The 16,535-nt window shown below is 34.6% G+C and overlaps 2 protein-coding genes across 5 annotated transcripts in view; one reads left to right on the forward strand and one right to left on the reverse strand.

The window, feature by feature from the left end:
• The first annotated feature begins 2,108 nt into the window (after positions 1-2,108).
• LOC126870858 (CD109 antigen) lies at positions 2,109-13,361 on the forward strand. 4 transcript variants are annotated; one of them, XR_007691454.1, is made up of 8 exons: positions 2,109-2,317; positions 2,490-2,662; positions 2,866-6,898; positions 6,964-7,157; positions 7,233-7,513; positions 7,595-11,216; positions 11,293-11,389; positions 11,550-13,361. XR_007691454.1 is itself a non-coding variant. In XM_050628939.1 (6 exons), the coding sequence occupies exons 2-6, from the start codon at positions 2,493-2,495 to the stop codon at positions 7,795-7,797; spliced, it is 4,881 nt and encodes a 1,626-aa protein (XP_050484896.1). In that variant the 5' UTR covers positions 2,109-2,317; positions 2,490-2,492; the 3' UTR covers positions 7,798-13,361. The 4 variants fall into 4 exon arrangements, 1 of the variants encoding a protein (XP_050484896.1); XR_007691453.1 differs by having other exon boundaries at positions 7,595-11,389; XR_007691452.1 differs by having other exon boundaries at positions 11,293-13,361.
• LOC126870874 (synaptic vesicle membrane protein VAT-1 homolog-like) overlaps positions 11,611-16,535 on the reverse strand; it is a 33,694-nt gene continuing 28,769 nt past the window's right edge. Inside the window, exons 4-7 of the mRNA XM_050628982.1 lie at positions 15,659-15,807; positions 15,398-15,557; positions 14,530-14,962; positions 11,611-14,359 (exon numbers count right to left, since the gene is read on the reverse strand). Of these exons, the coding sequence (XP_050484939.1) occupies positions 14,334-14,359; positions 14,530-14,962; positions 15,398-15,557; positions 15,659-15,807 (768 nt within the window). The 3' untranslated portion in view covers positions 11,611-14,333. The remainder of the gene's footprint in view (positions 14,360-14,529; positions 14,963-15,397; positions 15,558-15,658; positions 15,808-16,535) is intronic.

The raw sequence follows: 16,535 nt of genomic DNA on the forward strand, positions 1-16,535 counted from the left end.
TTACCTGGTGTCATCTACAACATATTTTTTTACGCATGGATGCAAAAATGCATTTATGTATAATAATTCATGAAATGATAACAATATATTTCATTTCATGTATTATCATTGCAAGTATCAGAATTTGAGTGAAGTGGGTAGAAATTTAACACATGTTATATACATATTATATACACATGTATAATGTAATCATATCATATCATATAATATATACATGTTTTATACACGTGTTATATATTTTCCATATTAAAATACACAACAATCCATTCGAAATCAAGGAACCAATAGATAGAGAAGGATAAATATAAAGCATTGCATGAAAATAATTACGACAAATATCAGTTTGATGTAAAATATATTATCACCGATTATGTTTATAATGATTGTACATAATAACTGAATGTGCTTGTGTTAATCATGGAAATATAACATAAAACGTGGCGAATTATCAATTTTTCAGTTCAATTGTTTTCATCATTTTTTAATCGAAACATTAACACACAAGCAAACATTTTAGCTGATTTTATGTAGAAAATTTTAAATAAATTCGAAACTATCCCGTTAATTAACTTTCGTGCTACTTCTTTCATGAAAATAAAATATTTTCCAAATTTAACATGAACGCGAATCTCAAAGCCTGCATTTCTGTAAAAGATAAGAAGCTATACATCCTAGAAGTCTTCGTCGATTCTGTTACCTTGTACGCCGAGAAATTGCAGAAAATTTCGCCGAATGAATTAGGCGTCGATCTACAATTTATCGACATGCCATTGTTTCGAATCTTTCAAAGTAACTTCCTCTTGACCAAACCGGATAGACCGAAGGAAATAATTCGCGGGCAGGGGATGCATACTGTGAACTTCAACGTCGGTAAAGTATACCTGTTCACAAGGAATCCTGGCGAACTGGTTGAAAAAATGCGATCGAAACCATTGTTACTGGATGTATACAAAATCAGAGAGATCGTTATTTGCCCCGAGGAAGTATTAAAGGATCCATTAGGAAATTCAGTAATCCCAATACCAGGTTGCCTTTGTGACCACGTGATGATGCCAGACAACGACCTATTTCACTTACCAAAAGCATATGAGATAAAAAACACTTTTGGTCTCGTGGACGAGGAATACAAACCAACTGGTTACATAAGTATTTTCTTCAGAATGATATGTTTCGGGACATATACGATCAATCCATTTTCTATTGTTGAGAAGAAATTATTATTTAAGAATACGGGTTCGTTTAATGAATTTTTATGTACAAAAGTACCATATCCGGATGAGAGTGAAAGAAGAGCCGCAGAGACGGGCACAAAATTCTGTTTGCCTGAAAAAATATTCGAGGAAAGTGAATTGGATACTCCTCCGAGACCAGTAAATATAGCTGCTTTAGTATTAGTTTGTAAAGAATTATCACAAAGAGACGGATATCCTCTAAATATAATTCCCCCGAATTATCCGTTGAAAATACCGGATATATACGTTGAAGAAATTCCGTTTGATGCCGATAGAGCAAGACGGAGAGGGTTCAAAAAACTAGTCGAAGAAGAGCCTGATGTCTTCGTCAATACGAAATTTGCTGCAAAACATAGAGCGTGTATCAATATTGGATGCGCTGGTAATATTTGTTCTGGACAAAAGTAGCAATCATTTTATTTAATAAAAATGAGGGGACTAAATTAACAAAATGTAACTAAAACTAGGTACATATTTTATAGAAAAAAATGTAAAAAGAAAATAAATATTGTAAAAGGATTGATGAAAAATTTTTTAGTATTATTATTATATATTTTGTTAATTATACAACAAATTTAAATAAATGATCAAAGGAGATTTTAATAATTTTTAGTGCTTTAAGGAATAAAATGCAACAAGATTATCGGATCACATAAGTTACAAATATATGGCCACATGGCCACAGTAAAGACAGAAAAATGTATTTTTCCCTGTTGATCCTCTCGGTATGCTTTGGAGCCCCTCCATTAGTATGGCGCCAATTCAACTGCCGCGCGTTGGTGACTTTGCTCCCCACTGTTCTATCCCCACTCTGTGGACTACCTCAGTTTCTAGACAGAGTAAGGGGTAAGGTATAAGTGAGTAACTTACTTTCTGTGCCGAGTGTTGAGTGTCGAGTGCCGACTGCCCAACCAAATACATTCAGTGTTTGTGAGGTATATGTAATAGTATAAGTGACCACTCCTAATCATGAAATTTTTTCAAACACACGATAAGTTTAATATTTAAAAAGAAGGTTTTTGAAATTTTGCGTAGATGTGTGTCAGTGACGATTGGATTTGATTAGAAAAAATTATTCATCCAAGGTAAATTAGAATGAAATACCAGTTATCTTAAATGTGTATTTTGGGCGTTGACCGCTAGTTTTAATCATGATACATAACACAACATTTTCTTTCTTAGCTCCGTTTTTTTCATGAAGTAAACTGTATCAATTGTTGTAAATTGTCATATATCGTTAATTGTCGTATATTGTAGAAAATGTGGATCTGGATTTTGATATTAACCTTCGCTTACGGGAATAGTCAGTTCTCGCAAGAATCGACTGAATCGACGCGCTCTCCTTGGAATCGATTCGATGATAGAGATCAGGCTGGATTTGGTTTACGAGGTTCTGGAAATCCAACTGACAGTATTATAATAAAAGAGGCGTAAGTTTTACATATAATAATTAGGCAATAAAATATATATGATTGGAGATAAACAATATGCATGTGGTGTATCATAAATGATACTTTTTAATATCAATAATGTTCAATATAATTCAAAGTATAAAAATTGAATATATAAGAGCAAAATGAATCAGGAATGTAACAACAAAATAGCAATTCTGAAACACTTTTTTTTTTGGCAGTACCTACTTTGTGGTCGCATCTCGAATGGTTAGACCAGGGCAGATCTACCGTGTAGATGTAAATGTCTTATATAGCCCAATTCCAATCATAGTACGTTCGTCCATTCAAAGAAATGGAGTGGAGGTAGCTGCAGATTTTCAAGAAGTAAAGGAAGGCATACCAGAAACTCTAATGATGGGATTGCCATCTACGTCTGTTAATGGGGAATACAGATTGAGAGTAGAAGGAACATATAATAGTCTAACTGGTGGCCAAGCATTTTTAAATGAGACCAAACTTACATTTTCACAAAGATCAATGACTATATTTATTCAATTGGACAAACCTGTATATATGCAAGGAGAAACTGTGCGATTTAGAACTATACCCATAGATACTGAACTCAAAGCATTTAATAATCCTATAGATGTGTACATGTTAGATCCATATAGGAGAGTAATGAGAAGATGGTTAAGCAGACAGAGCAATTTGGGAACAGTATCTTTATCATACCAGCTTTCTGATCAACCAGTTTTTGGAGAATGGATTATACAAGTGATAGCACAAAGCCAGGTAGAAGAGAAAACTTTCCTAGTTGAGGAATACTATCAAACACGTTTTGAAGTTAATGTAACAATGCCTGCATTCTTTTTTGATAATGATCAATATATAAATGGTATAGTCCAAGCAAATTATACTAGTGGTGCACCAGTGAGGGGAAACTTAACTCTAAAAGCACGCATTAGATCACTAGATAGAGCATATACAGAATCTGATTCTGAATCTGCAGAAAGATATTTTTATTTTGATGAGTATTATCCAGCGTGGTTGAAAGTTTCAAATTATTTGAATAATAAGGTTCCTGTATTGAGATTTTTTAATGGAACTTATCACTTCCGATATCCAATGTCAGAATTGCTAAGTTTTGTACCTACTGCGAGCGGAGTGGAGATCACTGTGACTGCAACGGTCGGTGAAAGATTTCTAGACGAAATAATTACAGGTTACTCCACAGCCCGAATATATAACTCTACCTCAAAAGTTCGATTTTTGGGCGGATCACCGCAAGTTTTTAAGCCAGCAATGCCATTTACCTTGAATTTAGTGGCGTCGTTTCATGATAATTCAGTATTGAGACCAACGCAATTAAAAGGGGCTGTAATGGAAATTCGCGCGGATATCGAAATGAGAACAGGTGGTCATAGAACGCTAGAAACTCAATATCTAAAACATTCGGCAGACAATGAAGGTATTTGGTCTACCAGAATCGATTTAAGAAAACAACTTGGACTTGACCATAATTCGAATCAAGCACAGCAAATTCTCAATGATATCTCTTCTATGAAAGTGTTTGCTTATCTTACCGATGGAGAAGGCTACAGAACGCAAACTGAATTATTGTTATTGGCTCACGAATCGCCGAATCAACAGCACATAAAAATCTCAACGTCCACAGAAAAACCTAAAGTTGGAGAATACATGATATTCCATGTTCAAACTAATTTCTATATTGATACTTTCAACTATCTCATTATGGCAAAAGGTACAATACTTTTAACTGGACAAGACAATATGCAACATAACATAAAAACGATCGCCGTTCCTTTAAGTGCGGAAATGGCTCCCGTTGCAACTGCAGTCGTATATCATGTTGGGCAATATGGCAATGTAGTAGCAGACTCTTTAACCTTCTCTGTAAATGGCATTTCACGCAATAATTTCACTGTATTCATCAACAATAAAAAATCTAGAACAGGTGAGAATGTCGAAGTAGCCATTTACGGAGAACCAGGAGCGTACGTCGCTCTTTCAGGTATAGATAGATCTTTCTTCACGATGCAAGCAGGAAATGAATTGACTTACGCCAATGTTATATCAAAAATGGCACATTTCGACGAAGAGACGAATGGAACTCATGCCCACACTTGGTTGTACCATGAAGGTGATCCGGATGAAGTTGTTTACTTCCCTTCTTCAACCTTTGGTATAGACGTCAATAGAACGTTCGAATACGTTGGATTAGTAGCCTTCACAGACGCCATTATTTACCGAAGACCTGATAACTGTAACACAACTCAAGGATATGGGGAATGCCTCTCTGGAAGATGTTATAGACTAGACAAAAAATGCGATGGTGTATACGATTGCGATGATGGCACTGATGAAGTAGGCTGCGAGCGCAGAAATGTCACAGACATTGTACAGTTTAGAAAGTGGCGGTTTAACAGGTTACAGAGACAATACGAAAACGTATGGTTATGGAAAGATATCAATATTGGTCCTCATGGTAGATACATTTTCAATATAGACGTTCCAAGAAGACCAGTTCTGTGGATGGTTACAGCGTTTGGTATGTCTCCAAGTATGGGCTTTGGAATGCTACCAAAAGCCATTGCATATATGGGTATCTTGCCATTCTATATTAATGTGGAAATGCCTACTCATAGTAAACAAGGAGAACAAATTGGTATCCGCGTCTCCGTTTTCAATTACCTACGCAATAATATAGAAGCTGTAGTAGTTTTAACTGGTTCCAAGGATTATAAATTCGTTCACGTTGAAGATAATGGTATTGTACAATCGTACAAGCCTCGTACATCTTTTGGTGAACACCAGTTCTTTATTTGGATCCCTGCTCAAGATGCTTCTATTGTTTATCTACCTATTGTACCGATAAGGCTTGGAGATATCAAAGTACACATCTATGCCACTACCGTAATCGGAAGGGATTCGGTTACGCGTACGTTGCACGTAGAAGCTGATGGCCTTCCTCAGCACAGACATCAATCTATCCTGCTCGATCTTAGTAATCGTGCATATGTGTTCCAATACATGCACGTGAACATTACGGAAACACCTATTATACCCTACGACGAAAATCGTTACTACGTATTTGGATCAAATAAGGCTGTGATAAGTTTGGTCGGAGATGTCGTTGGACCAATTTTTCCGACGATGCCTGTTAACGCCACAAGTCTCATGAATCTCCCTATGGATTGTGCGGAACAAAATATGTTCAGTTTCGCTGCTAATTTATACACGACAATGTATATGCGTTTACTTAATCAACGTAATAGAACGCAAGAGAAACAAAGTTTCTATTACATGAATATTGGCTATCAGAGACAACTTTCGTTTATGAATCCCGATGGATCATTCAGCTTATTCCGTAGCGATTGGAACCAATCGTCACCAAGCGTTTGGTTAACAGCATATTGTGCTCGTGTTTTACAAGAAGCACGCTTCTACGAGTGGGAAAATTATCTTTACATTGACCCCGAAGTAATAGCACAGGCTGTGTCTTGGTTATTGAAATATCAAACACCTGAAGGATCGTTCTATGAAGTTACATGGATGCCTGATCGCAAGATGAACAGCTCTCTAAATTACGACGATGATATAATAACACATAGAAATATCAGTCTTACAGCTCACGTTCTAATCACATTACAAAGTGTAAAAGATTTGCCTGAGGGTCTAGGAACTCAAGTTGCTGTAAGTGCTGCTGGTGCAATCAAGTGGTTGGAGAGAAATTTGAAATTATTAGAAGTACGAGGGAAGCCTTACGAGATAGCGATAGTATCGTATGCTCTGCTATTGGCAAAAGCTTCTACTGCAGGACAAGCTTTTAATATTTTATCTAGACACGCCCGTAGAGAAGGAGGATTAACTTATTGGGGCAGAGAATCAGTACCTCTTCCTCCTTACAAACTGGAAAATCAGAAACCATTCCTCCTTCCACGTTTACCATACATGTACGACTCAGAAAATATCGAAACCACTGCGTATGCTCTTTTGGTGCACGTTGCTCGACAAGAGATAATGTTAGAACCCATAGTAAAATGGTTGAATTCTCAGAGATTAACCGACGGTGGTTGGGCCTCGACACAAGACACTGCCTGGGCGATGAAAGCGTTAATGGATTATACGGTCAGATCGAGAATTCGAGATGTTAGTTCATTGGCTGTTACTGTAGAAGCCACAGCTCTTCCAGGACAGACTAAAACACTATTTGTCAATGACAATAATCTTGCAAGGCTTCAGACTATAGAGGTAGGTCCATATTTGAAAAATTAATATATTTCTTATTCTATTTAATTTCTATTTCATTATCGTAGATACCTGAAGCATGGGGAACAGTAAAAGTACAAGCAAAAGGTGCTGGATATGCAATTCTTCAAATGTCAGTACAATACAATGTGGATATCGCAAAATTCCAAACACAGCCGCCTGTTAAATCTTTCGACCTGGTAACGAGAGCAAATTTCCATGGCAGAAATCAGTCTCACATATCATATCTCAGTTGTCAGAGGTATAATATTGATATATAAATACTGTAATTTATTCTTCCAGTCTTTACATAAAATTTACCAGCTCTTTTTCGCAGGTGGATAAATACGAACGAATCTTCTCGTTCTGGAATGGCAGTGTTGGATGTAGCTATTCCAACAGGTTATATAATCCAACAACAAATTTTGGATAGGTATATTCAATCGAAACAAGTAAGAAATCTTCAGAGAGCACGATTCCATGAAAAGAAAGTGCTCTTTTATTTCGATTATTTGGACCAAGAAGAAACGTGCGTAAATTTCACGATAGAAAGATGGTTCCCGGTTGCAAATATGTCACGGTATCTTCCTATCAGAATTTACGACTATTATGCTCCAGGTAAATACACATAATTAAATAATATTAATGTTTTTACAAGAAGCAATCATTTTTTATTCATTACTCATTATATTTTTTTAGAGCGTTTCAACGAAACTATATTTGATGCTCTACCGACTTATACGCTAAATATTTGCGAAGTTTGCGGTAGTTCCCAGTGTCCTTACTGTCCGATTTATAATACCGCCACGATGTTGGCCACACCAACAGGTTGTCTGCTTGCAATTTCTGTTCTCGTTGTTGTGACAAGATATTTTCGAACACAGGAGTTTAGTGTGGGTTAATTCTCATATATAACATATGATGATTTAACAGAAAAACGGAAAGAGAAGGGTGAATATTCTCGATTTTATATTTTACGTTATATTGTCATCTTTTCTCGACTTTTATTCTTATATCCGTCCTTAAGTCTGGTGCACAACTGGAACAGTACCTGAAAATACAGGTACACGGGAGTAAAAATAATTAATTTATAAGATGAAGTTCCAGTTATCCTTATTTGTAATTATACTTTCTCTTTTTTTACTGTAACATTACATCAAGTTACTTACGAAAAAGAAACCGTCCATTTGTGATTTGTTAACATATGTCGGAAATTTATATTTAGCGTGGAAGTATAGAAATTTTAATAAAACACATATTTTTATACATTTTTTAACTTTACAATATTTGATATGTTATATAATTTAAAACATATCGTGTGTTTTTATTCACGTTGTTAATCGATGAATGTCAATTTATTCGAATGTTTTCAACATTCCATGTACAGGGTGCATCATGTAAAAATAGAACACCTGAATATTTTCCAGATCTTGAAAGAAACGTCAATCAACAGACCTTTTAGTTTCATCATATTTTTCTCCTTGAACAGTATATCTGTCCTTTCTGACATCTCTACCTTCAATATTAACAGAGATATTTAGGTGTTTTGTTTTACGCGACTCATTCTGTATAGTTTAACAATTTAAAACCGTAGTTAGAGCAATGTGTTCTAGGAGGCAAAGAATTTTTAAGTACAAATGAAACTTACAATTAGTCGAGATCGAATTTTTGTAAGTATGATACACCAAAAAAACATCTTTATACATGTTCTAGTAATAATGTCTAGTTAAATGGATATTAAAAATTCATGATTTCTTCTTATTCTAATCAATTTAAAAAATTCAGATTTTTAAATTTACCTCTACAATTTTATGCTTGAATTTCGCTCTCTCTTTCTCTCTCTCTCTTTCTCTCTTCTGACTAGATCTATTTAAAAAGTACGCTGCAACGTTTCTGTTCCACTTACATGTGAAGCTTCAATTGTGCTAGCATTAAGTTATTACTAGAGAAATTATAAGTATCGCTATTTCTATAAAGAGTTTTTATTTAAATTCTACAATTATAATTTGAAAATTGTGCTCATAAATTGTGCCTTCGCAATGCCCCTTGAACACTATCAATTTATGAATCAAAGATTTACATTCCGGTTAAGAAAAGTTGCTATTGGTTGACAATTTGTAAATAGTAGGCTAGAGAAAAAGATCTATGAATACGGATGTCATTCTAACACATGCTCGTGTACTTTTTCACATGAAAGAAGAAATGTGAAAGTATGTAAGGCATTCGTTCAAATAAGGTATTTTGCCTCTGCAAAGAAACTTTATATTCTTTTGTATAGTTAATTGTCTGTTCGAACATCAAAGATCTATTTTTAGTAATATAGCACTTACAATAAGGTAATACAATAATTTGTAAGTCTTTTAAAAGGAAATGTTATATCGTTGATACTTTGAAAATGTGCGACCTAATTACTTAGTTAATAATTTATTCATGTACGAAGCAATAATCTAATATTCGTATTTGCTTTTTTTCGTGTAATTAAGTAAAACAGTCGCTTCGATAAAATAAAAAGAACAAGTGGAGTTACTGGACGATGAAAGGTCTTTAAAAGTATCGTCGCAAATTTTCAAATAATATGATAACGCATATAACGTTACTAATACCGTATATAAAAAGTCTGCTTTATAATAAAACACAATAAAATATTAATTAACTCGTTTTAACATGCGAGCGTATACAGCTATCGAATGTATTTTATCATGAAGTTCTCATATTAAATGAAGTTATAACTTTTTATTTAAGGATAACATATTATAATACATATTAAATTATTTGTAAATCAATTTTTTATGAAACAGGTTGCTCGAAAACATATAATCCGTCCGAAAGTATATTTATACAATAGCGAAAAGAAAATAGCACTTAACATGCGTTGAACGTATTTTTAAGTTTTATAATCTTTATACAAATAAAACTGTAAAAAGATATTTCACTCATCATCTTTTATTTTACAAAAGATCCTTCAATTATTGTTTACAAAATTTCAATGATCCCGAAATATATTGTTAAAGTCCATGCTTTTAATAATTTTGCACATATAACAGCTCTGTTTTAATAACATACTTTCAATACTGTATTTTTTACTTCTGACGTCTGGAATAAATCTATGTTAGTTTTGGGTGGAAATTTGGATTTGGATTATTCGAAACAGCTGTAATTATTTTCGAAGCAATCTTTAATATAGCAACATAGTCAGTCTTACAATAATAAGCCAAAAATACAATCTATATATCGAGCTTCTGGAGAACGGGCGAAAAATGATTTCTGTTTTCCTTCGTGAAACGAATTGTAGGACCGAAAAGGATCGAAGAAAGGCCGCATCTCGCGGCAGAGAAGGAAAACACGTGACCATTTCGCCCGAACTCTTGAGACGAATTTTACAATTTTACATATAATTATATGATGTATCACGTTGCAAAACTGTAGGTCCTGTTTCTCCCACGATGCAGGTGTCGACAAACGAAAGAACGTTAAGGGAGAAAAGAATGTATATGGACCGCGTTCTCTTCGCCGCGGCAACGGAATGATATTTTGTTGGTCCTACTTTCGGTGAACCCTTCATTGAATCAATAGCTGAAAAATTGCAATCTAACAACGAGCGCAGAAATGTGTCATTATGCCGTTGAAATATTTTCCATCTGACCACTCTATCGGCAACTTCATTATTTATAAAACTGAAAATGAGGAAAAAATATATATTTCATTAATAGACTGCGAACATTTATACTCTTACGAGAAATTTAAAAAAAAATGCGAAAACGTACATAATGTAATATAAAAACATATAAAATATCTAATGTAAAGCATTAGTTGTAACATTTAATGGACGAAACAAATCTTCGCTTAAGTTAAGACATAAAAACGTGGATCTGTACAAACATTCGCCATCTATTCGTTAATAAGCCAATTTGTAAACGTTATATCCGAAAGAAGATAGTTTAAACGAATGAAACATTTTGGGCATGGTAAATGTCCGTTGAAAAGATGTCAGTGAGACGAGGGTTTGTTTCGAGTACACATTTCTGAGCTGAATGCGTCACGAGTTTCATCACAAATGAACCGTCCGATCTCCACGACGCCGATTCTCCTCTATCCACTCCATTCTCAATGGCGGAGGCGAACGCTGAAACTCTATCACAAGAAGTTCCAGTTTTCTGGATTTTAAAGCGCATGAGAAAGAGTCGTACGCGTTCGCAGAGATACGTGCGTTCAAAATACATCAAACGGTGCAAGAAAACGTCGACTTTGAACAAAATTAGAAAGCAGAGATCCGAGGGGATGTCCCTGTAATTAAGGCCCGACTATCGAGGCTTCTAACGACGTAATTCCATGAATTATTTCCCATAAATTGCTGTTTTATGATTATCCAATACATATTTCTTTCCTTACTTACGCAGATACGTAATGATATAAATCCCAGTGACGGATTACTTTATGAGAAAACAGACTAACTTTCCCCTCCTTAGTATTATCAGCACAATAATAGAAAACACGGTGTGTTGGTTGCGCGTTTTAACAAGGAATATCGTCATAGCGAGAACCGTGTAGAGATTAGCTAGTAAAGTTCTAACTACGAATAGGATCATTTAAAAAAAAATTTTTTTCAAGGATCTTCGTTAAATATCGTCGGACATTAATTACAAATTACTTTCAGACGCAGATACAATTTCGGACCTAAATTATGACCAGGATAGGGAAAACGATCGATACAAATATATAGGTATATTATAATAGTTATTTGATGAAACATTTAAAGCCTTACATAAAATATACAGTATGATGTGTATCGTCACGCATGTATGATAAAATCGTGTGGTACCTGTGTATGTGTGTTATGTGTGTATGTGGTTTTATATCATTCGTTTTTCTCGTATAGAGAATAATTACGTTACACGTCGAACTTTATCAGAGAGCATGTATATATATATATTTATTATACGTGTTCAAAAGACGTCTCAAAATATGCAGCCACGTTCTTTTTACGATCATTTTTTTTCGTTTTTTTATTATTATTTCTATCTTTTTCCCTTTTTTTCTTTTCGTTAATAGAGCGGAGATTGGTATATGTCCTTGAAATTGAGATACAGTATTCAGTGTACTCTTGGACTGAGACTCGATACGGCAGTAATAGTAGTAATAGTAATAATAATAATTAATAATAATAATTAATAATAATAATAATATAATAATAATTCTTATAAATTCTTACACTTCTTCGTACCGATAGACTCGAAGAATGTTATCGACTTACTTTATTAATTATTTATTCATTTATTTATATTTATATTTATATATATATATAATATGTATAGTTCGCCCGTGTCCGTAACTTTTTTTTCGTTAATAGCGATCTTTTTTTTAATCATATATAGATATATCGGTATACAGAGCTAGTATCAAATTCTAACAGAATCGATGTTATGTAAAAATTGTTCCAACCGTTTCGGAGAGATATGCATTTCACTCTGCATCTACTCGTTCTTTTCAGAGTCATTTTCTTCTCTTTTCTTTTCGTTTAATGTACCTTTTGCTCTTAGACTTCTTTTCTTGTTTGTTTCATCATTCTAGATAAATTAGCTCAACCTCATGACATTATTAAAAACCTCGTTTTCACGTCATCGTCATGATCTTCATCATCATTATCATCATTATCCATTAGGAAATTCATTTGTCTTTGATTCGACAGATCGGTCGTGTATCTCTTACATTAAATTATACAATAATTAAAGATCTAGAAAAATTCGATCTCGATTGTGAATTTTCTATTTAAAATATACTGATACTCAATTTCTCACAGAATTCACGCATAGAAAATGAAGTATTAGTTTCACACTGTCATTCATTCCCCTAAGCACAATTAAAATGGAATATATCTCGTTACAAAATAAAAGAAATTGATAATTTCAATAAAAATTTAAAAACATTTTTACAGAGCATTAAAGTTCAACTCTAAATATCGATTTAAATAATTATTCGCTTAAAGCAAAATTTCATTGTTTATACATATATAAAAAGTCTATTGAAAACTACGCTATATTCTTTTTTTTATATCGTAGCTCTAACATTAAAATCATGACAACAAAAAAAGATAGCATATCGTTGGTGAATCGTTGCAAAAGTTATTAATTTTTTCTTTTCTTGAGCTATTCACCAATAATTTTCTTTTTCCTTTTTTTTTTTTTTTTTAGGCAGTTAGGCGATTCAGTACTTTCAGTGGTGAAAATTAAAAAAAAAATTACTTATCTAAAATAATACAGCGAATCCTGGTACACAGAGTGTACAATAAGCTTATTATCCAACTATATCGTTTAGGCTGGCTACTGTTAAAGTGGTCTTTAAGTTACATACAATCGATAATAAAAAAAAAGACACGTTCTCGATAAGAAGGAGATACACGTAAAAAGTAACACAGTCGTTTGTTTTCTTTCAGCCTTTTGATATTCAGGGTTTCATCTAATAAATTTTTCTTCCCTTCTTTATAAAGCTGATTAGATTATCATTGCCATCGTACTCTATTTAAATTACAGTAAATGGTACTATTTTAGTGTGTAAAATGTCACTGCATATATATAATATGTACCTATATTGTATATATGTATTGCAGCAGTAATAGTTCTCGATGTAAGTAGATAAAAGTAGCAATTTGCTGGTCAATGCAGAATCATTAGACGACCCGTCTTTTTTATCGTATGTATAATTTCATTTTATATTCGATAAGTACGAAATATGATGTTTAAAAAATAAAAAATAAAAAAGGAAGTATGAAATTATTAAGAGATCGTCCAATAAGTCTAGCATCTACCAGATTCATTTAGTCTATCATATATGAAAATGAATCTTATGTTTTGGTCAGTGTGAAAAAATAAAAATAATAATTCTTATATTCTGCAAACTACTGTGGACCACGTCAAGATTGATATTGTTTCCTTATATTTGGTTGTATGTTTTGTTTTTACTTTTGTTTCCCTCTGGTTCACATACATGAATGAACCTGTACGTGTATTTTCACGCCCACTCTTTCACTCGTGAATTCCACTGAAGAATTCTTTCAGCGCAAACAGACGGGAGGAGAGAGGCATGCAGATGAATTCTGGGGAAACGAGCCTTCTTTTCTCTTTTTTTGGTTGAATTTGACAAACTAAATATTTAAAAATCCTTATTTTTCGTTTCTGTTTTTGTTGTCTTGCTTTTTTTGTTTTCTTTTTCCAAATTAATTCGTCATCTGCATAGCACGATGATACTTTACGGATATTCGTCACATAATAATCAAGCGTCGTATAGCGCAACAAACGTAGTAGATCTCTGGATAGTGAGGAATAATAGAGTACTTATCTGCAAAATTCTTGATCTTCACGGGAGATATCAGTGTTTTACATTTTTTATATATATATGTATTTTTATGTATATACGTATATTAAAATTAGCTAGCGCCGCTAATTCAGCTCGATTCTTTTTCTTTAGAATCTGAAAGCAAACAAAGGAGGCTCGGTCAATCGAAAGGACGCGCGAAATATTTGACTGGGCAATTGAATATTTCGTTACCGTTTGCGGGTAACAAAGCGCGCAACGACAAATAATTTTTTTTTCCAGGAACGATACAAGCTAGAGAACGTTTTTTTTCTGTTTTTATTTACCGCTATCGGATTTGTCTTCGGATGTTCCATTTGTCAGTTCAGGCTCTTTCTTCTTCTCCCCCTCCTCAGATTCAACGCTCGTCGCTTTTTTCTCTTGGCTTTCTTGGCTGGCCGCCTTTTTATCCTTCGTCTTTCCTTTGGCTGGGGTGGCTGGCTTCGGTTTTGGCTCGAGACTCGGATCCAGCACGATCTTACCAATGTTCTTACGGTCATGCATCTTCTGCATGGCTTCCGGGACGTCCTCCAAAGCCCACGTAGAATCTACCATAGGCTTTATTTGACCATCGTTCCATAAGGCGAACACTCGCTCTACTGCTCGTCGCACGAACGCGTGGCTACCATGTTGATACATCAAGTGGCGCAGATTCAACCCAGACAGAGTTTTATTCTCGTCAAACAGTTTGATGGGGGATACCTTGTCTACCTGCCACCACTGTAAAATGATAAACATGAAAGATTTTGAACATTGATGTAATATATTGTCATACATAAGATAGCCCAAGTCTGTTTTGCGATTAAATACATTTCCAAACATTTTATAAGGATGAGATTATTGTGTTAAAATAATTTCATTTATTAGTATACATGTATATATCGTGGTTTATTAAAGAGAAAAGTAAATGATTTTGAAATATTCATTCTCTAATTTATATTTAAATTACCTAATGGATCTCTAAAAAGCCTCTCATCCTTATAAAAGTACTTAATTTCCTTGACTTCGTACCTCTTGGATTAAGCGCGTTTACTGATTAAACTACTGGTCCTATTCATAAATTAGTTACCGCTATTACAAGGAGGAAATAACTCCTTGTACAACGATGCGGAGAGAGGAAGAAAAAAATAATAAAGTTAAATTTCTGTGACGTACTGATCGCGCTGCTGAGAAGAAGCTTTTAGTCTCTCCGGTGACCACATTACTCGATCCATAAAGGATATATTTCCCCATTGGTTTCAACAAAGCGTAACCCTTGTTGCATTCTTCGCCGCAAAGGCAATCCAGAACGATGTCTACGCCCTCTGGGGAGATCCTGTAGAACAAAAGAGAATCGAAACGGCCGATAAAGAATCCTATGATATATAAACACACCATGAAGGGAAAAAACGATAAATTATAGAGTTCGTTACACACTTCCTGACTTCGTTGCTATAGTCTGTGCCTCGTTCCAAGAGGTGGTCGATGGTGCCAGCTGCTTTCAGGGCTTCGTGCTTTGATTTACTGCACACACCAAAGATGGTCACGTCTTTCACGGTCTTGGCCAGCTGGACCACTGCCTGACCCTAAAACAGAATTCATTAAATGAATACTAATAACTGAAGATAGGAAAAAGGAACTATCCTTCATTAGTACGTTCAAATGATAAATTTGAGATTGGATATAGCAAATACGCGTAAATTTCAGCTTTCTAAAGTACACAGAAAACGCGTATGATTCGAAGAATTATTCAAATGCAACATTCCTTATTCAAGACTAAAAGTTCTCGATTCTAATGTTCACATCTAAATTCCGTAGCCATCGTGTTTCACTAATCTTCTAGAGATCTCTTATCGCCTCTTTTCTCTCATTAAAGGAAATTTTATTTTCTGTTAACATACTTGAACAAAACTCGTTAACTCCGTGGTACGAGAATTTTTCACGGTGTAAAGGATATAGCGGCGAGTTATATCTTTTAAAAACTTCAGAAGCGGCGGCCAGGGGCGCGCTTAAATTATTTTTAGTTGCCCGGCTGTTCGTATCGTGTTCACCAAACTCGTAATCCCATTATGGTGGCAGAAGGCAGAAAAAGCGTCTTCTGAAGTCTTTTCATTGCGCGACCGCGAAAGAACAGCCGGGGCAGGACACACGATGAGGAAGAAAAAATTGAAGCGGAGCTGCTGGAGATTTTCTCAACAGAAGCAGCATTCATTATTTCCGAGAATCAAGAGAGCTGACCGCCCTTCTCTCTTCTCTTCTCCTTGTCTCTCCACTCTGACCGTTCTGTCGAGAATTCGATACCCAATAACGTTGA

This window comes from Bombus huntii, chromosome 11, assembly GCF_024542735.1.
Source record: "Bombus huntii isolate Logan2020A chromosome 11, iyBomHunt1.1, whole genome shotgun sequence".
Taxonomy (NCBI): Eukaryota; Metazoa; Arthropoda; class Insecta; order Hymenoptera; family Apidae; genus Bombus; species Bombus huntii.

Bases quoted from the DNA above. Each gene is read 5' to 3' on its own strand.
- LOC126870858 (XM_050628939.1), top strand. From the start codon at position 2,493: ATGTGGATCTGGATTTTGATATTAACCTTCGCTTACGGGAATAGTCAG. The intron at 2,663-2,865 runs GTAAGTTTTACA...TTTTTTTGGCAG, and splicing joins AGTATTATAATAAAAGAGGC to TACCTACTTTGTGGTCGCAT. The intron at 7,158-7,232 runs GTATAATATTGA...TCTTTTTCGCAG, and splicing joins TCATATCTCAGTTGTCAGAG to GTGGATAAATACGAACGAAT.